Source organism: Choloepus didactylus, chromosome 13 (genome assembly GCF_015220235.1).
Source record: "Choloepus didactylus isolate mChoDid1 chromosome 13, mChoDid1.pri, whole genome shotgun sequence".
In the NCBI taxonomy this organism is placed as follows: Eukaryota; Metazoa; Chordata; class Mammalia; order Pilosa; family Megalonychidae; genus Choloepus; species Choloepus didactylus.
In genome coordinates, this window is record NC_051319.1 from 18,535,047 (window position 1) to 18,558,292 (window position 23,246).

General features: G+C 37.5%; 1 protein-coding gene across 5 annotated transcripts in view; it reads right to left on the reverse strand.

Moving 5' to 3' along the window:
• SSBP2 (single stranded DNA binding protein 2) overlaps window positions 1-23,246 on the reverse strand; it is a 402,865-nt gene that overhangs the window by 227,248 nt on the left and 152,371 nt on the right. For all 5 annotated transcript variants that reach the window (XM_037801548.1, XM_037801547.1, XM_037801545.1 and 2 more), the window contains exon 4: window positions 7,364-7,448. In XM_037801548.1, the coding sequence (XP_037657476.1) occupies window positions 7,364-7,448 (85 nt within the window). The remainder of the gene's footprint in view (window positions 1-7,363; window positions 7,449-23,246) is intronic.

Genomic DNA, 23,246 nt, shown 5'->3' on the forward strand with positions numbered 1-23,246 from the left:
GCTTGTCACCTTACCTGAACATTTGAATGGTCTGAAACATTCTCTATTAGGTTCTACAAGTCCCAACTAATGGACCACTACATTTTGTTAATATTTATTGAAGGCCTGTTATTTGACAGATTCTGGAGAAGATTAAGTCTAATTCTCTGCTCTCAAAGAATTAAATATTGCATTAAAGCAATAATATATTTTGGCTCTATCTTTGCTTTAGGACATTTAAGGGACCTTTAATTCACAACAGATAATTAAAGTTATATTTGCTATACTTCTTTTTATTTTCAGTTTTTATTCTGAAATAATTTCAAACATTCAGGACAGCTGCAAAAATAATACAAACACCATACAGAGAACTCCAACATATGCCCACCTCTCCAGATACACCAATTTTAACATTTTGCCACATTTGCCTTATCTTCTATTGTATTTTTTTTTGCTGAATACTTGAGAGCAGGTCAGATGCATCATACTCCTTGAGCACATAGTATCTCCACATACATCTCTTACGAACAAAGATGTTCACTTATCACTGCTAAGTGCAGTTACCAAGTCCAAGAAATTTAACACTGATGTAAAGCTTACATTCTCTATTCCATTTTTTTTCTTGTCTCAATAATGTCCTTTTGAGCCTTTTCTCCTCTATTCTTAGATCCCATCCAGCATCATGTATTGCATTTAGGGGTCCTTACCTCTTTAGTTTCTCTCTCTTTTTTTAAATTGTGGACCCATATATACAACATAAATCTTTCCAACCCATCCCCCCCAAGCTTATCATTTAGTGGGATTAATCATATTCACAATGCTACAGTACCCTCACCAATATCCACTACTAGAACTTTCTCTTCACCCCAAACAGAAATCCTATAGTCATTCTGCATTAATTCCTCATTGCCCCTTTTCTAATTCCTGGTAACCTATTCTCTGCTATTTTCTTTGTGGTTACCATGGGGTTTAAATTTTGACATCCTAAAATCTATAGCAATCTCGTTTGTTTTGATACCAATTTAACTTCAATAGCATATATAAACTATGTTCCTCTATCCCTCTGCCCCCTACTTTTACATAGTTCTGGTCACAAACGATGTTTATATACTAAGTGCAAAACCACTGATTTATCATTACATTTTATGCATTTGCCGTTTAGATCTTGTAGGAAAAGTGGAGTTACAAATCAAAAATACAATAATGCTAGTATTTACATTTATCCATGTCATGTTCTTTACCAGAGATCTTTATTTCTTCATGTGGCTTCAGTCAATTTTCCAGAGTCCTTTCCTTTCAACCTGAAGAACTCCCTTTAGCATTTCTTGTAGGGCTGGTGTAGTGGTTACGAACTCTCCAAGCTTTTATTTATCTGAGAATGTCTTAATTCCTCCCTCATTTTTGAAAGACAGTTTTCCCAGACAAAGAATTCTTGGTTGGCAATTTTAAGCTTTCAGCATTTTAAATATGTCTTCCTTCTGCCTTCCTGTCTCCCTAGTTTCCAATGAGAAATCAGCACTTAATCTCATTCAGGCTCGCTTGTATGCGACACATTATTTCTTTCTTAGGATTGTCTACTGATCTTTGGCATTCAACAGTTCATAACATGGCACAGTATGGTTCTATATGAGTTCACCCTGTTTGGAGTTTGTGTCATTCTTTAAATATGGGAAGTTTTCAGTCATTACTTCCTTGAATATTTTCTTTGTCCCTTTATCTCTTTCTTCTTCTGGGACTCCCACAATGCATATGTTGGTATGTTTGATGGTGTTCCATAGGTTCCTCAGGCTCCAATCTCTTTTTTTCATTCACTGCTCTTTCTGCTCCTCCAACTGGATGACTTCAGTTATCTTCAAGTTCTCTGTTTCTTTCTTCTGCCAGGCCAATCTGCTCTTGATCCCCTCCAGGGAATTTTAGTTTCTGTTACTGTGGTCTTCAGTTCTGTTTTGTTCCTTTTCATAATTTCCATTTCTCTATTGATACTCTATTTGTGTTCCTCTATTGTTTTCCAGATTTCATTTAGTTCTTTGTCCATATTTTCCTTTACTTATCTGAACATAATTAGGACCATTTTTTAAAAGTCTGTGTCTGGAATGTCCCAGGTCTGATCCTCCTCCTTATGGTTTCTAAGGCTTTAATATTCTCCTTTGCCTGAACCACTGCTTCCTGTGTCTTTGTATGTTTTGTAATCTTTTGTTGAAAGCGGGACATTTTGATATTTTCATGTTATCACTCAAATTTAGACCCTGAGCTACCTGTTCCTTAAAGCTTGTGCTCAGCTAATGTTACAAGAGTTCTCCTTGAATGCCTGGAGCTAACAAACAAACAAACAAACAAACAAAAAAAAAAAAATGAAGAAGAAAGAAGGAAGAAGAAAGGAAGAAGAAGAAGAATGCACCTTTCCTAGTCTTTGCAGTTTGACCTCTGGGAGTGCTCTCCTTCAGGTCTTATGAGTTTGGAGAATAGCTCCAGGTCAAGGTATAGGGGCCTTCCTGATCATTTCTGTAGAAGTCTCATTTCTTGAGCATGGGAATGTGGCCCTAGGAATACCTATTGACATGGATATGAATGTCCCCTCCTTCTTAGAGAACAGTTTCCTCAGGGTCCTGGAAATTGCATCCTTTGCCCCAGGCAACACAACTTGACTGTTCTCCCACAGCACTCTTTGGAGAGCTCTATGAGCCTACCATGAACCACCTTCCATCCCCAGGGCAAGTTCTGGGACTGCAAGTCCCTCAGGCCATCACGAGAGAGAAAAAAGGCCCAGATGTATATGCTCCCATTATGTACAAGAGGCTTACCCTGCTCCCCCTGGAACTGGGACCAGGGATGCACTCTGGGAGAGTGGGCCAGCTCTGCACAGAGCTGGTGAAGGGATGAGGAAGGGGCCGGCCAGGGCGCCACAAGATCCTACCACTTTCGAGTGGCCTTTTTCTTGATTTGGCACTTGCTTTGTTACTGCAATCCTTTAAATGTTTTCTGAGGCTTAAATTTAGGAAGATGTTTCTTCCAATTCTTGATGGTTGTTCAAAGTTTCTGTGGGGGAACTGAGCCCTGAAGCTTCTTATGCAACCACCTTGATTAGGGTGGGGCCTATACTTCTTTTACTGTAAAAGTTTAGCAGTACAAATTGGTACCTTTTCTAAATATTTTAGAAATGAATGAAATAAAAAAATACATTGTTAAAGCAATTCTATGTCAAGTTGTACCAGAAAAAAACATCTGATAAACATTAAGTCCAGTTAAAGCAGTGTTTTCATTTCAGAGCAAAATAAAAATACATAATAGGGAGAAAATAAAAGTAGCCCAATAAACTTTACAAGTTAGTGGGTATTATTTTTAGTCACTTGAGATAACTTTTGCTTTTTAATGATAACATAATAATATGTAATAATTGAAATTTTAAAGCTGAGATGAACCTGGCTTTAACTCAGTTTCAAAATAGTAGGGCCATACTCAATCCATCCTAGCAATGAGACAATACAATCAATCCATAGTAAATCTCTAGGTTGTCTTATAAAATAAATTCCTAAGCTTCAGATTTCCCTCCAGCATTCCTGATCTTATTCTCCCCTTTCTTCTAGAAAATGAACAGGAATATGTACTTCATAGTATCTGTCACAGCAGAGAGGAAACAGACCCTGAAATGAGGGTCATCAATAGATTTTCTGCCCCAGTTCTGAAGGATCAAGCCTAGCAATGACCAGAAAAACATTACAAACTACTGCGCATATTCTTTTTCTAAAGTAAATTATCTTAACTATGTTTTTTAATCTTGTTAAAATAAAACATATAGAAAACCACACAAGATAAATGTATGGCATTATGAAATATTGTAAAGCAAACACCTTTGCAAACACCACTCAGGTTGAGAAAAAGGGAACTCTGTCACCCACTGCAGAAGCCCATGCTATGAGCCACGTCCCAATCATGAAACCTTTCTATCTTCGATAAGTAACCACTAACCTCTCTTATACAGTAATCACACCTCTTGAGGTTTTTACAATTTAGTCATCCAAAAGTGCATTCCTATACACTATTCACTACTCATCTTAAAATTTATTTTTATTTTACATTTAACATTGCATACAGATGCTAAATATTTAAGTTCACATATTTTAAAATATAAATGCAAGAAGATCAAGATTTTACTCATTTTAAATACTGTCTCTTTTTTTCTCTCTCTTTTTTCTCACAATAAGTATGGCCAAAGGGATTCTTCCAGGAAAAGGATATTAATTAACACTGCATCTATAATAATTTGGCAAACAAAATAACAAAGTGACAAAAATCCATATTCTAAACAGGGAAAGGTTAGAAAACAAACCAAAAAATTTTAAAAGCCAAAAATGTTTCTAGAACATCTTTGAAAGCAGATAATTACAAAACAACAGTTATTACTAAAAATCATAGCATGGTCCAAATTATATCTATTCAGTTTAATTACCTCTTCTTCATATGTTCATATACAAAAACAAACATCTTTGATGCTAAATGCTTATGCATGTTAACAATGAGATATGAAAACATACGACCATCCTCAAATTTAAATTTCATTTTACTAAGTTTTTTAGTTTCTAATTTTAGAAGAGAGAGAATTCAATGAAAGGTGAAATTTAATCTTTTTAAACATACTTTTATGAATATAAAATTAATATTTATAGATATTTGGAAAATATTCTAATGTAGGCAAAAAAATGAAAATCATGCATAATATCAAAAGACAATCACTTTTAACATGTTAGCTTATTTTTTAATTAAAAAGATTATTCATTATTTATCTCATGCCTCCATTGTTTCTTAACCCAAGTAGTTTATCTTTCATTATCCATTCAATCTTACAGATAAGGGGTGACTATAGTATAACAAGACCACTTTTTAAACATACCAGGGTAATTTTTTTATTCCAAAGATGCAGCTATTAAAGAAAATATTTTTCATAACGCTTCCTTAAGAATTATCTTGAAAATCAGTATGTGTATATGTATATATTAATTACCATCACAGGGGAATGATTCTGTAATGGCCTCTAATACAGAATATAACATTCTAGACTTTTACAAAATCTTATTGTCTGTTCCTATATTTCCTATTTTTTCCCCAAGTCTTTAAAACCTCATTAACTATTTGTTAAACATAAATTATGTTGATCATTTTCAGATATTGCTTAACAAGAATTTGGGCTATCCTAGTCATGAAAATTACCATAAAATTGTCCTACAGAAAGCAAATATAATTCTAAAAATACAATTGTAACACAAAATTATGTAAGTCAAATTCTATCTTTTCACCAACCTCCATTTCAAAAGAAAATTGGAGATGTGTTGCCACTGAAAAGAATTGGCTCAAAGACATAATAAAAATGCCACTTGAGAATGATTCAAACCTCTTAAAACCAATATGTAAGGTAAAATTAAATGTCTGCTAAAATCCAAAATCTTAATGAAATTTACAATATTTTCTAAACTACATTTTCTCAGGACCAAATTACATGCTAAGGTATTATTCTTCCTTTAAAATTTCCTCTAACATCACTTCTCCCTCTGGCCAATGCTCATTTTCAAAAACCTTGAAACATGTAAGTGGGGTTCTAAAGCTAATAAATGGAATATGCCTTATGAAATTTTTAAAGTGCTTTATGAATGCAAGATGATGACTAAGATGACAACAATGATGATTTGTCTAATGCTCCTAAAAAGAGCTGCTCAATTAGTTCACTATTCCCCAAGAGATCTCCATGGTGAAGAGTAAGATGCATCTTTCGACACATGGAACTTCATAAAATTATTTATATAATTAATTTCTTAAAATGTAGATTTTAAAATAGTGTACATTCTTTAGGAGAACACTGGCACCACCCAATGCCATTCATTTGTCAAAGTTAGTGGTTATTTTAAAAACAACTTTCCCAAGACTGGCAGGCCAAATCTAGGTGCATCTCTTGAGAGATGGATGAAATGGGGCACCTCCCTCTAGCCAGATTCCTTATACTCTTCATGGTTGTATCTCTGCTTTACTTTCTGCCATTACCCATGGGTAAAAATGCAGAAGAGATTGTTCACCTAAATACTGTGTCCTGGGCCCTTCCTTTTCTGCCTTTTCTCTAGTTTTTCTTTATGGGCAGTAGCATCCGTTTTGTTCACCTTGTCCCCAAGAGCTATGTTGAGTACACATCAAACTTTATGACTGTAATCAATATCAGACGAGGTAATTGCATGCAGTCTTACTTTAATCAGGTTAGCGCAAGTTTAAAGTATTACACAGTTCCTGCCAGGTGCCCCTTTCGCTTCTCTTAAGTCTACATACTCTTCCTTGAGCTATTTTGGGGGTTATGATTCATCTGGCCATTTCTACTCTTCAGTTTACAAATAAAGTATTTCCTTTAAAAGAACAAGGTTTTTTTTTTTTCCCCCTTTTGAGCCCTATTCTGGTTAATGAAGTTATCTGTTCAGAATGATGTCTCCCTCTACCAACCAGACAAGGGTCCTCCTGAATAATGAGGTTCTTACTATTAGATATTTCCTCAGACTCCAGTCCCGATTCCACTTCCTCCCAACGCAGGAAACTGGATTTCCTCCATCCCAAACTCAATCTGTCCTTCTTTTGTGGTCAATTCTACAAACACAGAAAGTTTCCCAGCCTCTTTATAGTAGTGTCTCTTCATTCTTATCTGCAATTATTTCCTAAAGAAAATCTTCCCTTGTTTATTGCTTTTTTTTTTAACAATTCTTCTTTCTGATGCTATCTCTAAAATGAGGTTTGCTATTCTTCTAAAGAATACTATATATGTATCACCTAGTCAAGCTACAGTCCACTGACCTTTCTTTACAAAATTTCTTTCTTTTGTAAAATTCACATTTTTATTTTTGCACAGAAATTTCTGCTCTCGTTGGTATTTTCCTTTAATTTCCAATAAATTTTACTTGTAGAACTGAATTCAGAGGAGAAGATATTTAGCCACATGATATGTAAACAAAAGTTGCAAAAAGAGAAGAATATTTATATATTTTAAAAATTGATATTATAAAAGTGCAAAAGAGGAGCTTCTCTTTCACAGAAATTTTATGATGAATCTTTTTGCAAAATAAGAAATTACTATTTAATTTTTATAAACTGGAAATTTTGCAAATCAAACATGCTTAAAGATATATTACCTTTAATAGCTTGGAGTTAGGACTACTCTCCGTTTATAAGCTTCTTCAACAACAATCAAATACCCAGTTGTACTTCACTTTTAAAGTTATGACCCTATTGTTTTCAAGAAACAAAGAACAGTTTCTTAAGTACCAAAGAAAAGGAACAGATGGGCCAATGGGTTTTCAAGGCCAGTGGTTTAAAAAAAAAAAACTGACAATATAACTTAGTAAAATTATACATAACTTACATAATCATGGAAGGCTTTTGCTTCACTTGAGTGTTCACATGTTTCTCGTCTTTCTGGAGCTGCACAGTAGAGATCCCAAAATACACTAAAAAGTAATCACGGCAACATTAAAAAAGTCATATAATGCCAATATGAGAAATCACAATTTCAAAAATAGAAGAGAGAAATTAATCTTTATAAAAATGTGTTTTCTTCTTCAGGACAAATATTTCTTTGAAAAATTTAAATTCAAGCAAGGCTCTTCATGCAATAGTAGGGAGTTCGACATCTAGATACCTAGAGATCTTTCATAAATGCTAAATGAGATTTTTCTAAAGGATAATTTTAAAACTATAATAAAAATCTATCATTCTTAATTGGTTGTTTACTCTATGTGACTTATAACACTTGATTGAAGCAATCAAACATTTTCCACAACTTTCCTATGAAGAATAAAAACAGTAAAAAATATCCTAACTTAATCCTTAAGGAATAAAGTAATTCATTAACTTTTCAAGATAATTTTGTTCAAATCCCAGGCCAATAACCTGCCCATTAAACCACACTGGTCAAACACATATATATGTATATATTTTTAAACGTCCTCTTGCATTTCCCCTGCAATTACCAAAATAGCTTAGTAATTTTGAAAATAAAAAATTCCATTCTAAGTCCTCTTTTATTTCTTCTATTCAAGAATAATAGGAAGCTGAGGCAAAGTAGAACTGGTTGGGAAGAAAAACTTATACTTCTTATAAACCATATGACTTTGGCCATCCTTCCATCTATCAAAGTAACCATATGCATGTGACAAAGGATGCAAAAATCAGGAAAGCAAACCTCTACAAGTATTTCTATAAATAAAAGCAATGATGATGATCAACAGAATTATTTTTTTAAAACACATTCCCCACTCTTTAAAAGTGAAAGGTAGGATAACCCAAGTATTTAAGAACATAGGTTTTGGAGTAGGACACATCTGAGACAGAAGCCAGCTCTGTTAATTACTAGCTGTGGGAGCCCTTGAACACATCTTAAGTGACTTGATAGGAAACACAATTTCCTCCTCTATAAAATTTGCTGAGGAGATTAAACTATGTAAGAGCAGTGCCTGATATATAATACATATATTATTAACATCAACACTTTAATTAGCTTGCTTAAAATTATACTTAGCTTAAAATGTATATATGGTTAAGATAGGATATGGTACCGAGGGCACAGGTAACAATGGTACAATAAAACTTGGTAATTTGAACCCCACCTCTTTGTTTTGACACTAAAAGAGTCAGTCTGTATTTGTATCTTTCTTCTTCTCTCCTCTCTCCTCTCTCTCTCTCTTTCCCTCTCCCTCCCTCTCTCCTGTCCTCATCTAGGAGAAAAAATTCTAGAGGCCTCACAACACAAAAGTCACAATTCAGTAAGTAAGATTATCTGCAAAGATGAAAAACATGAAAGACTGAAAACGCATCATTTCCTTGAAATCTCTACGATCTGCAAGAAATACAAAGAAAACAATAAAGGCAAAAATAATATAAGTAAATTATAAATTTTTCAGGAGGGCAAAAGCAGTTAAATTTGTACTAGATCTCCCTACAACCCCTATTGAGTTAAGAGCCAAAAAAGACTAAGATAAAAAGTCTAAGATTCGTGTACACACAAAGATACAAAAAGTTCTTCAAATGGATCAGGTACGTTATGAGTTACAGTATACTGCAACTACTTTTATTTTCATGTTCAAAAGGAACTTCAAAGCTCTTGAAACAAAACTTTCGTAATGTAGCCTTTAAATTGTACTTATTTACTTTAAGTAAATTGTATTATTTACTTTAATCAACTATGGAATATTATATGTAGCATTATGATAAACAGCTTAATCTGTTTCCTAATTTCCTAGCAAGCACCATAAGACCGCTACTAAAAACTGCTACAATATTACTTTTAAAAGGTTATCTTGTAGAACCTAAGATGGCGGCTAGGTGAGACAGGGCAAAAAAACACCTCCGTGAAAAATACTAGATAAAAGCCAGAAAGTGACCCAGAACACCAGTTCCAGCAATGCACTAGCCGGGCAAGGTCTGATAAATCCACAGGGACCATGCATTTGGTAAAACTGGGAGTCCGCATTCTGAAACGAGTGAGTGGGCCGGCTGAAAGTTTGGCAGCCGTGCTGCAGTGTGGGGAAACCGTGGGTTGGTGTTTGGAGATGGACTAGTACTTTAAGAAAAAAAAACAAAACCCAGGAGTGGCTGCAGTTATGACGATGAGAACAATGCAGTGAAGCACAGTAGGAGCGGGCTGTGCCAACCTCTCGCTGTCTGGCATGGAGGATAGCCTGCTGCTCATTGTCTCAGGGCCAGGGCGGTAGAGGGAAGCCAAAAGGAAAAAGAAACTGCACCCCTTGCAGCCATCTCCCCGGCAGGCTGGGAACGCTCCTGCCCGGGGCTGGAGCTATAGCCCAGAGCCACGCCAAGAAACCCAGTGTGACGGGGGGTGTCTCCCACAGCATGGCACACACGCCACAATATCGGCTGTGGACAGTGGCCTTTAGTGCACCCACAGCTAATTGTCCCGGAGCTGGGAAGGCGGAGCTGTGCAAAAAGGGGGAAATTAACACGCCCCATTCAACCATCTTTACAGCAGGCCAGGAACACCCCTGCAAGGCACAGTGGTCCAGGGCTTCCCTGGAGGGCCGGCGCACACTTGTGACGTGGCACAACCTTCCCTCAGCAGAGGTCCTGGAAGAGAGTGGCTGGGAAGGGGGACCCACTCGGAAATCCCAGGAACCCTACGCCAATACCAAGGACTTGTGGGTCAGCAGCAGAGAAAACCTGTGGCAAGACTGAAATGAAGGCTTAGACTCTGGCAACAGCCTTAAATCTCCAGGAACACCTGGGAGGTTTGATTATTAAAGCTGCCCTGCCTCCCTAACCGCTCAGACACACGCCCCACATTCAGGGAGGACAGCACCAACAACACACCCAAACTCAGGGCACCAATTGAACTCCACAAGAACCAGATCCCCACACACCACAAAGACAAAGTTGGGGAGCACTGACTTGAGGGAAATAGGTGACTCACGGACGCCATCTGCTGGCTAGTTAGAGAAAGTGTACGCCACCAAGATGTAGATCTGACAAATTAGAGATCGGTATTTTTTATATCCAGAAAGAAACTTATCAAGTAAAGAAAATGCCAAGAGGCCAAAAACAACAGAAAATCTTAAAGCATTTGATAAAACCAGACGATATGGAGAACCCAAACCCAAACACCCAAATCAAAAGATCAGAAGAGACACAGTACTTGGCACAATTAATCAAGAACTAAAGTCAAACAATGAGAGCATGGCACAGGATATAAAGGACATGAAGAAGAGCATGGCACAGGATATAAAAGACATAAAGAAGACCCTAGAAGAGCATAAAGAAGAAATTGCAAGAGTAAATAAAAAAATAGAAGACCTTATGGAAATAAAAGAAATTATTGGCCAAATTAAAAAGCCTCTGGATACTCATAACACAAGATTAGAGGAAGATGAACAATGACTCAGTGTCCTCAAGGACCACAAAATGGAAAATGAAAGAATGAAAGAAAGAATGGGGAAAAAAAATTGAAAAAATTGAAATGGATCTCAAGGATATGATAGATAAAATAAAACATCCAAATTTAAGACTCATTGGTGTCCCAGAAAGGGAAAAGAAGGGTAAAGGTCTAGAAAGAGTATTCAAAGAAATTGTTGGGGAAAACTTCCCAAACCTTCTAAACAATGTAAATACACAAAGCATAAATGCCCAGCAAACTCCAAATAGAATAAATCCAGATAAACCCACTCCAAGACATATTCTGATCAGACTCTCAAATACTGAAGAAAGGGAGCAAATTCTGAAAGCAGCAAGAGAAAAGCAATTCACCACATACAAAGGAAACAACGTAAGACTAAATAGTGACTACTCAGCGGCCACCATGGAGGTGAGAAGGCAGTGGCATGACATATTTAAAATTCTGAGAGAGAAAAATTTCCAACCAAGAATACTTTACCCAGCAAAGCTCTCCTTCAAATTTGAGGGAGAGCTTAAATTTTTCACAGACAAACAAATGCTGAGAGAGTTTGCTAAAAAAAGACCTGCCCTACTTCAGATACTAAAGGGAGCCCTACCAACAGAGAAGCAAAGAAAGGAGAGAGAGATACAGAGAAATTTACCAGACATATATAGAACATTACATTCCAAATCACCAGGACACACATTCTTCTCTAGTGATCACAGATCTTTCTCCAGAACAGACCATATGCTGGGACATGAAACAAGCCTCAATAAATTAAAAAAAAAAAAAAAAAAAATTGAATATATTCTAAGCCCATCCTCTGACCACAATGGAATACAAATAGAAGTCAATAACTATCAGAGACTTAGAAAATTTACAAACAACTGGAGGGTAAAAATGAGGGGGAGATGAAAACATTCCCGGATAATCAAAAGCTGATGGACTTATCACCATCAGTCCTGTAAGAAATGCTAAAGGCAACTGAGCAGGCTGAAAGGAAGGGGCACTAACCAATTGAGTGAAACCACATGAAGAAATAAAGATTTCCAGTAAAGATCACGTGGTAAATATAAATACCAATACAACTGTGTTTTTGATTTGTAACTCCACTATTTACTTCCTACAGGATCTAAAATGCATAAACTGTAATGATAAATCAGTGGTTTTGGACTCAATGTAAAATATGTAATTTTTGACAAGAACTACATAAAGGTGGGGGAATGGAGGAGTATAGGAACATAGTTTACCGGTCCTATTGAAGTTAAGTTGGTATCAAAGAAAAACAAGATTGTTATAGATTTAAGAGGTTAAATTTAAGCCCCACAGTAAACACAAAGAAAGTATCAGAGAATATGACCATAGAGATGAAAAGTAGAGAATGGGTTACAAGAAATGGGGGAAGGGGCAATGGGGAGTTAAGAAAGGAGTGTAGGGTTTCTGTTTGGGGTGAAGGGAAATTTCTAGTAATGGATGGTGGGAAGGTGATAGCATTGCAACGTTCTAAATGTGGTTAATCCCACCAATGGAGTGCTAGGGAGGGGACGGAATGGGAGATTTAGGCTGTATATATGTTTCCACAAGTGAAAAAAAAAAAGACAGTCTAAATAGATAATGACAATTAAATGCCAAGGATGATCCTGGATGGGATCTGAGGATGGAGGAGAGGAGGCTCAAAGGGACACAGTTGGGACATAAGAAGAAAAAAAAGGAAATATAGAATCTAAGCTTTGTATCAGTGTTGAATTTCTTGAACTTCTTAGCTGCGCTTAATGGGACTGCATAAAAGAATGTTCTTGTTCATGGGAAATGTATATGTGAATTATATTGTTTGTTCGAGGATGTGTGCAGCTTGCTGTTATATGTTCAGAAGACAGAGCAATAGATGATGGATGATAGGGAGGGAGGGAGGGAAAGAAAGAAATGGTGGCGTGACAGGATGTTAAAGTTGGTGGATCGGGGTATCAGGGGATGGGGGTCAGGGTATGCTGTGTGTGGGGTTTGTATTGTTTTTGCAACTGTTACCGTAGGTTTGAATTTATTTCAAAATAAAATTTAAAAAAAAAGAAAAAGGTTACCTTTGCAAACTGGAAAAAATATAATTTATTATTACAGTATGTACTAAAAGTTATTAAATAAATATTAGATATGGTTACTTATACACAATTAAATTAAATGTTCATATTAGAATATTAATATTGTTCTACTTCTGTTTTTAAGTTTGCTTTTATGGATTTAGTGGGAGAGCAAAAGTTTACAAAACCAAGATTAGGGGTAATGAGGTACTAAAATAGGATAATTCTATATATGGTGTTTTTGAGAATCCTATATTACCTACACATGATGTCCTTCAATAAAAGTATGACGGTTAAGTTCATATGTCAACATGGCAAGGTTTTGGTGTCCAGCTGTTTAATCAAGTAAACACTTTTTTACTGATTGTTACTGTGGGCATATTTCTTGGATTTAAATCATCAGTTAATTGAATGCGTCTATGGCTGAATTACATCTACAATCAACTGAGGAGATTGCCTTCAACAAGGAGAGAGGTCTCATCCAATCAGTTGAAGGCTTTACCAGGAGAAGCGATCATTTCAGCAATCAGAAGAGAGAATTTCTATCTCTACTTCAGCCAGCCAGCTTCTCCTGAGGAATGCATTAAAAACCTTCATCGGAGTTCCCAGCTTGAGGCCTGCCCCACGGAATGTGGACTTGCACATGCCCACAGACACGTGAGACAATTCTTATAAAAATCTAATAATATTTACAGATATCTCCTGTCAGTTCTATTTCCCTAGCAAACTCTAACATGGCTTTGGTACCAGGAGCAGTTCTTGAGAAAGAGAATCTTAAGGATGAGATTTCTGAATTGGTTCTGGGGTTTTTGGAATTGGTTATCTAATCTGATTAGATTCAAAGGCACTAATGATTATATTTCCAATAATCAAGATGGCACTGATAGTCCATGGAGTGAGTTGGCAATAAAGATATGCAAAATATCACTACTGGATACAGTTACTCAAATGCTTACAAGAAGCAAGGCTCTGGATCAGAGTGTTTTTGACACCGTAACAGAGTTTTGTGGAGTTAAAAGGTATAATAAAGTTGGTTGGTTCCTCCTAACAATGCTGTATACATTTGTAAAAGAAAGGGATGAGCTCAAGTCTTCAAGTTTGCAACTTAAGCACTGCATGAAGTTCCTGAAAGCTTCAGTGTGTGCCCTCAAAGAAACTCTTATTTCATGTAGCCACAGACTTGAGATTTCTGAAAACCAGATTGGAGTTTCAATGTGCAAGAGGCTAAATTACAACCTAAACTAAATTCCCAACATTGCAGGGTGTCTGCTGTTAAAGTGAGGGTATTGATTGGAAAGGAATGGGATCCTGAAAATTGGGATGGGGACATATGAGTTGATAATGACGGCCATGGGCACACTGAAACCCTAGATTCTGCTGAGTCTTTGCCAGATGGACCTGTAATGGTCTGCCCTAAGGAACCAGCTACTCAACCTTCAGACTTCCCTGAGGAACCAGCCTCCTGACCTCCAATCTGCCCTGAGGAATCTGCCATCCAACCTCTACCTGAAAAGATTAACCCTGCTGTGCCTCATGAACCTGTAACCACCTCCCCTGAGCAAATAGCCCTCACTCCTCTGCCTGAAGAGATTTATCCTGTTTCACCAAGATGAAACTGCAATGGAATGCCCTGAGATGGTTAGCTAGCAAGACCCTTCTAATTCTTCTTAGATGGTTAGCTAGCAAGACCCTTCTAATTCTTCTTATGATCCTGAATTTTTTAGATTCTACCTGACACAAAACAACATGTCTATGGGTCTTTTTTTGGATCTTATATTTGCTTATTTAAATATATATCTCTTTTGGTTTATAGAGAGAAGGATACTTCCTTAGGTGGTTTCTAGGTTCCCTCCTGATTGATGCTCTGTTAGTGCCCTAGAGGGCAGTGGCGGCTGGGGCCTTGGTGGCAGAGCTGTCCTCAAGCACTTCCCCAGCGGTCATGGTCAAAGGTCCATCCGCGTACCGCGGTGTCTGTACACATGGGTAATAAACTGTTTTCTGTCTACCACCCCTCTTTTACTTCCAAACTAAAACTAGACTGAAGTCCCAATGGGACCCAAAAGGTAGAGCACAAACTGTGACCCATGAAGTACACTATACTCCAAAAGAACTGCATGATTTTTCCAATTTCTATAGACAGAAATCATGGGAATATGTGTGGAAATGGATGTTAAAGGTGTGGGATATGGTGAAAGGAAAATAAAGTTAGATCAGGTTGAATTTATTGATTGATATGGTTCCACTGAGCAGAGATTCAACGTTATAGCTCAAGAGGTCAGAAAGGGCTCTAGCAGTTTGTTCTGGTGGCTGGCAGAAACAGGGACCAAAAGGTGGCCTACATTACCTGAAGTCAAAATCCCAGAACTTCCCAGATATAATGTAGATAAAGGGATCTAAAGGCTTAGAGAGACTGGAATGTTAGAGTGGATTTTATCATGGAAGACCTAATCACCCACTCCAAGAACATTCAGAGGACACATGTTTCAGCAGGACCATGAGGGATAAATTTGTGAGACTAACTCGATTTTCCCTGAATAACTCTGTGGTCACTTTTCTGTGTTGGTCAGATATTACTGTGGGAACTGATGTCACTAAACTTGGATCCTTAAACACAATGGTGATGATCAGATTCCAGGCTGCCAGAAGCCAAGTAGCAACATGTAATTGCCAAAGACAAGGTGGGCATGGCTACCATAATGGACAGGAAATTCAAAGCAGCAATCAAAATAGCCTGACTCAGAGAGACCTATGGCAGTGGATAGGAGATCATGGGGTACCTAGAAGTAAAATAGATGAGCAATTCACTAAATTCTTACTTGATCTGTATAAGAAGAATTCTAGGTCAAGTGAACAAAAGTCTAACTTGAATTATAAAAACAGAGAATCACAGCCCCTTGAGACAGTTTACAGACCCAGAGCCCCTTGAATGAAGGGAAGGTTGGGTCCCCTTAGGAAAGGACACTATTACACTGCCAAAAATTTATACTGCTAATCTTCCTCCTAGCTTTCTTGAAAGAGACCTATAGCCTTTTACAAGGTAACTGTGCACTGGGTAAAAGAAAATGATCAGACGTTTTGGGGATTTTTAGACACTGGCTTGGAAGGAACATTAATTCCAGAAGACCCAAAATGCCACTGTGGCCCTCCATTTAGAATAGGGGCTTGTGGAGGCCAGGTGATCAATGGAGTTTTAGCTCAGGTCCATCTCACAGTGGACCCAGTGGGTTCCTGGACCCATTCTGTGGTTATTTTCCCAGTTCTGGAATGTATAATTGGAATAGAATCACCACATTGGTACCCTAATTGTAGAGTGACAGCTATTATTTTAGGAAAGGCCAGGTGGAAGCCACTAGAACTGCCCCTACTTAGCAAGATAGTAAATCAAAAGCAAAACTGAATTTCTGGAGGGACTGTAGAGATTAATGCCACCATCAAGGTGTTGAAGGATTCAGGGGTGGTGATTCTCATCACATCCCCATTCAACTCTCCCATTTGGCCTGTGCAAAAAACAAGTGGATCTCGGAGGATGACAGTGGATTATGTTAAACTTAACTAGGTGCTGAATCTTGCTGCAGCTGCTGATCCAGATGTGGTATCATACCTTGAGCAAATCACACATCCCCTGGTATCCGGTATTCCGTTATTGATCTGGTAAATGTTTTTTTTCTCAAATGCTATTAGTAAAGATCACCAGAAACAGTTTGCTTTCAGCTGGCAAGGCCAGCAATATACCTTCATTGTCCTAGCTCTCCAGCCCTATGTCATAATCTAGTCCACAGGGACCTTGATCATCTCTCCCTCCCACAAAACATCACACTGGTCCATTATATTGATGATATCGTATTGACTGGACCTAGTGAGCAAGAAGTACCTACTCTAGACTTATTGGTAAATCATTTGCATGTCAAAGGATGGGAAATAAATCCAACAAAAATAAAGGGGCTTTTCACCTTTTCACATAAATTTCTATATGTCCAGTGGTGTGGGGCACGTAAAGAAATTCCTTCAAGGAAAAAGGATAAGCTGTAGCATCTGGTCCCTACTACAACCAAAAAAGAGGTACAACATCTAGTTGGCCTCTTTGGATTTGGGGGACAACATGTTTTTCATTTGGTTGTGCTACTGCATCCCATTTGAGTGGGGACCAGAGTAAGAGCTGTGCAAGCTGCTCTGCCATTTGGGCCATATAATCCAACAGATCCAATGGCACCAAAAGCAACAGTGGCAAACAGAGATGCTGTCTGGAGCCTATAGCAGACCCCTATAGGAGAATCACAACACAGTCCCTTAGGATTTTGGAGCAAAGCCTTTCCATCCTCTGTAGATAACTAACCACTCTCCTTTTGAGAAACGGCTTTTGGCCTGCTATTGGGCCACAGTAGAGACCAACTGCTTAACCATGGATCACCAAGTTGCCATGAGACCTGAGTGCCTATCATGAGCTGGGTGTTGTATGACCCACCAAGCCATAAAATTGGGGGTGCACAGCAGCACTCCATCATAAAATGGAAATGGTATATAATGAGAGAGGGATGGAGTGGGTACTGAAAGAACAAGTAATTTACATGAGGAAGTGGACCAAATGCCCATGGACCCCACTCCTGCCACATTACCTTCTTTTTCCCAGCCAATAGCTATGGCCTTTGGGGGAGTTCTTTATAATCAATTGACTGAGGAAGAGAAAACTCAGGCCTGGTTTACAGATGGTTCTGCACGATATACAGATACCACCTGAAAGTGAACAGCTGGAGTACTACAGCCCCATTCTGGGACATCCCTTAAGGATAAGGTAAAGGGAAATCCTCCTAGGGAGTGGAATTTCAAGCAGTACACATGGCTGTTCATTTTGCTTGCAAGGAGAAATGGCTAGATACACATTTGCATACTGATTCATGGGTTGTCGCCAATGGTTTGGCTGTATAGTCAGAAACTTGGAAGGAACCTGACTAGAAGATTGGTGGCAAAGATGTTTGGGGAAGAGGTATATGGATGGACCTTTCTGCGTGAACAAAAAACATGAAGATATTTGTGTCCCCTGTGAATGCTTGCCAGAGGGTAACTTCAGCAGAGAAAAATTTTAATAATCAAGTTAGATAAGATCACCCGTTCAGTGGATAACAGTCTGCCTGTTTCCCCAGCCACTCCTGTCATTGCTCCATGGGCCCATGAACAAAGTGGCCATGTTGGTAGTGACAGAAGTTACGCATGGGCTCGGCAACATGGACTTCCAGGCCGACCTGGCTACAATCACTGCTGAGTGCCCAATCTGCCAGCAGCAGAGACCCACATTCAGTCCCTGATATAGCACCATTCCACAAGGTGTTCAGCCTGTGGCATGTTGAATACATTGGACCATGTCCATCATGGAAGGGGCAGTATTTTGTTTCAATTGGAATAGACACATACTCCAAATATGGGTTTGCCTTCCCTGCACACAATGCTTCTTCCAAAACTACCATCTGTGGACTTACAAAAGGCCATATCCAACTGTCATGGTATTCCACACAGCACTGCTTCTGAGCAAAGAACTCATTTCACAGCAAATGAAGCGCAGGAATGGGCTCATCCTCATGGAATTCACTTGTCTCACCATGTTCCTTATCATCCTGTAGCTGCTGGATTCACAGAACAGTGGAATGGCCTTTTGAAGACTCAATTACCACACCAACTAGGTGGCAAGACCTTGCAGGGCTGGGACAATATTCTCCAGGAGGCTGTGTATGCTGTAAATCAGCATCCAGTCTATGGTGCTGTTTCTCCCACAGCCAAGATTCACAGGTTCAGGAATAAAGGGAGTAAAAATGGGAGTGGCATCACTATTACCTAAAGTGATCCATTAGAAAAAGTTTTGCTTCCTGTCCTTGCAATCTGAAGCTTTGCTGCTTTACAGGTCTCAGTTCCAAAAGGAGGAGTGCTTCCACCAGAAGATACAACAACAATTCCATTGAACTGGAAGTTAAGACTGCCATGACCACTTTGGGCTCCTCATGCTTCTGAACCAACAGAAAAAGAAGGGAATTACTATACTAGCTGGGGTGATTGATCCTGGCTATCAAGGGGAAATAGGACTGCAACTACACAATGGAGGTAAAGAAGAGTTTGCCCAGAATACAGGAGATCCCCTAAGGAGTATCTTAGTACTACCTTGCCCTGTGATTAAAGTCAATGGAAAACTGCAACAACCCAATCCAAGCAGGAAGACCAATGACCACAAACTTCAGGAATGAAGGTCTGGATCACCCTACTAGGCGAAGAACCACGGCCAGGCTGAGATGCTTGCTAAGGGAAAGGGAATATGGAACGGGTAGTAGAAGACGGTAGTGAAAAATGAGCTACTACCATGTGGCCAATTACAGAAACAAGGACTGTAATGGTTATTAACATTTCTTCCTTGTTTTGTTATGAGCATGTTTATATTTGTACATAAAGCAAGTATCTTCTTCTCTTCCCTATCTTATCCCCTTACCATATGACATAAGTTGTATTAGCGTCATGTTATAATATTTAAGTCATAGGATATCAAGTTTAAGAGTGAATATTACCAAGGGACTTGCATCCTATTCCGGGGAGAGTTAGTGTGTTTCTGGTTGTACACAGGACAACTGAATATTGTTAAATGAAAATACGATTTATTGTTTTTTTTTTTAGAGATGAAGTATGGTTTAAGGAGAAGAGTATGGCTGCAAAGTAGACAAGGGTGTACTGAGTTGGTTAAGTTCATGTCTCAACTCAATCAGGTTTTTGTGTCCAGTTGTTTGGTCAACCAACCATTGACCTGATTGTTACTGTGAGGACATTTCATGGACTTCAATCATCAATAATTTGATTGTATCTATGGCTGATTACATCTACAATCAATTGAGGAGACTGTCTTCAACAATAAGAGAAGTCCCATCCAATCAGCTGAAGGCTTTACCAGGAGAAGTGATGATTTCAGCAGTCAAGAGAGAATTTTCATCTCTACTTCAGCCAGCCAGCTTCTCCTGGGGGAATGAATCAAAAACCTTCATCGGAGTTCCCAGCTTGAGGCCTGCCCTACGGAATTTGAACTTGCACATGCCCACAGACACATGAGACAATTCTTATAAAAATCTAATAATATTTACAGATATCTCCTGTCAGTTCTGTTTCCCTAGAGAACAGTGACTAATTCAAAAGGTAAAGAAATACATCCTTTAAAAAAAATTGATCCATGGCCAGTCTTGTTCTAGGTCCCATCCTAATAGTACCTGAGACAAGTGTGTGCTCCTTTCTACATATTCACATTATTTCTTCACTTCAAAGATCGTATACTTGAGAAGGCCAACATAAAGTTAAGAGATGGTAAGGATATGGTAAGAATATCATTATATAAAGTAGGGTAAATATCTTATTTATAAAAATCCTACTCATCAGGTCAGATTCATAATTAAGTCCACAATAATCTAAGAAATGTGTTAAAAATTTAAAGTACAAAATTAATTTAAAAAATAAAATGTGGAAAATTTATTTCAGTGCTATGATATTCACGTGTTAGTATGTGATTTATCTATTTTATTAGCCTATCTTCTTACACATGGGAAAGATATCTTTCCTAGAAAATTCAATCCATGTTTTGTGCTAGTAATATGAGCCATACAGTATTGTTACAGCTATGATACCATGCTAATTATTTTAGAACAATTGTCCATATAATAACAATGAAGAAAGTTGCACTAAAGGTCAAAACACATGATTCTAGTTCACGTTTTGCAATTATCCAAGCTTCACTTTGTGGAGTAGTAGACAAATCACTTAACTTTTCTAGCCCTGTTTTGTAATTTAGAAAATAACAAGGTTAAATCAGAAGGACTCTATAAATGCTCATGAATTTAAAAAAAATTAAAAACTGTGATTTTCTTCTAGTAACATATCAAATATATATTAAATACCTAGTGTATGCAATATGCTGGACCCAGTATGGCACAATTAAAAAAAAAAAAAAGATATATAAACCATGGCACATATGAGACTATGGATCCAAAATCAGTGATCAGTTGAATCATAAAATGTTTCTCAATTTTCTAAGGCAACTAAGGGCAGGTCTATATAGACATTACACCTCATACATTATTAAAATTTCGCAAATGTGCTTAGCAAATGCTTTTGGCTGATATGACAACGTGAAAATAACCATATGAAAATGCAGACTTATCTATTAGAGGAAGTATTAAGCTTTTTAGTAGGTAAGATTTATAACAGTACTTGATTTGTCCTTAGTTGGAGGGATTTTACTGACCTACCTTATTAAGCTCCTCTGATGACCCACTGAGCAGGGTCCTTGATTCCCATTAAGGCCAGGGGCATGAAATTCTGGCCTTCCATAGACATAGCTTTCCTCTCTGTACAATATGAAATGCTGGGAGATGAGGAGCTTCTCAATTCCTGTAATCCCTTCTACCTATTAAGACTGAAACAAAATTATTATCTCTGAAGTGTACAGAATTCATCATCATGAATAGGCTATAGATTTATAGTCTCTCTATTCTTGAGTAGAAATAAGTAAAAATTTGTATTTTATAATGGAAAAGACAGAGACTAAATACAGTAAAGCAAAACTTACAAACGTCAGTCCTGAATGTGTCATTATTTATTAAGTGCTTTCCCCACATAAATCAGGAGAAAGCTCAAGATTCCCAAGTTGAGGCTCCTTGCTCAAACACTATTTTCCCTTCTCTTCCTGAGGATTTGAGTAGAAATGACTTAGCTAGCTGCTAATATCTCAAGGGAACACAGAAAGCAAAATGGTTGTAAGAGCAAAGATGAATTAACATGCCAGATGTATCCCAGATGATGGAATGCTAACATAATTATATAACCTTTATGCTACTGGCCAGATTTGGACTACCTTAAAATAAAAATTAAAAACAAATCCTATGGAAAACATTTTTTCTGAGGAACAAGCCATGTTATTATACATCCAAGTCTAATAAGACTAAGAAGGTCGTTTCTCTTTCACTGGCCCAAATGTATATAATCAATGAATATTAGTTACTCATAACCCTAACTGAAGAAAAGTATCCTTTCATAAGACCAAAGATTTTATATGAAATATACATATACCTGCTCTTCATCTAAGAACTTTGATATTCTTGTATTATTCCTTAGCATTGCTTAATATTTTTTTAAATGCAACCATTAAGTTTTATCCAACTACCTTAAAATTCCCAAGATTAGCAATAAATTTGTATTTTAAAGTGTGATCAAAATAGCTATCATTTACTGAGCGTATACTTGATTCAAGCAATACAAAGCATCATATATTCAACATGTAATCCTCCTAATATTATCTCCAATTTACACATGAGGGAACCAAGGTTTAGAGGTTAAATAGCTTGCCTAAGGTCACAAAGTCAGTGGCAAATCTGAGTTTGAACATTTTAATTATTATATTATTTTGCCTCTTATGTGAGTATACTATTAGTTTATAATTCAAGACTCCTTATTCTGAGTATGGGCAGTTTTACGATATCGGAGCAGCACCAGCTATTATGAGTGTTGTAGATGCTTGTCCCAGATAAGAAAGCCCTTTGTTATTTTATCTTGACCACATACTCCCAATTCATTTCCTTAGTACCCTGTGGTAACCACCCCCTCATTCTAAACATCCAGTGACAGCTTCTTTGATTCCCATTTATATCAACAGCCTGCAATTAGCCACTTGCCATGCTCAAAGAGGGAAATGTTCTTAATGTCTAATTAATGGTGCACTACACCATTACTGCATTACCATCACTGCATTCAGCTCGGTGTTTAAGAAACATTATCTGTTGTTGGGATGAGCACTGGATTACAATTCAAGAAACTTCAGTTCTAACACCAAAGTTGACATTGAAAAAATAGTTCTGTTCCTTAGTTTCTTTATGCAAAAACAGAAAAAATAATTACCTATTTTACAGGTTTTGTACAAATACACGGAGAAAATATATGTAAAAATACTTTTAAGAGAAGTTTAAAGGTCAGAAAAAAGTTTTGTTAACTGAGTAAAATCAGCCTCTCTTCTTTCTAATACTCGTATTTAATAGAAGATTCTCATATTTTTTTTCAATATCCTCTCCCCACCAAATCAACATTTTCCTTTGTATTCCACATTCCTTTCCTCAGCACCAAACTACATTTTGTTTTTTCTGTAACCTGACCACCTCTGTTGTCTGCTTTCTCTCTAGCCAACACTTTTTCTTTCCTCCTCCCCTACTCCTCCTCCTATACTAGTTGTCTCCTACACTTGTCTTATATCATTGTTCAGTTTAACTCAATTCAAATAAATAATA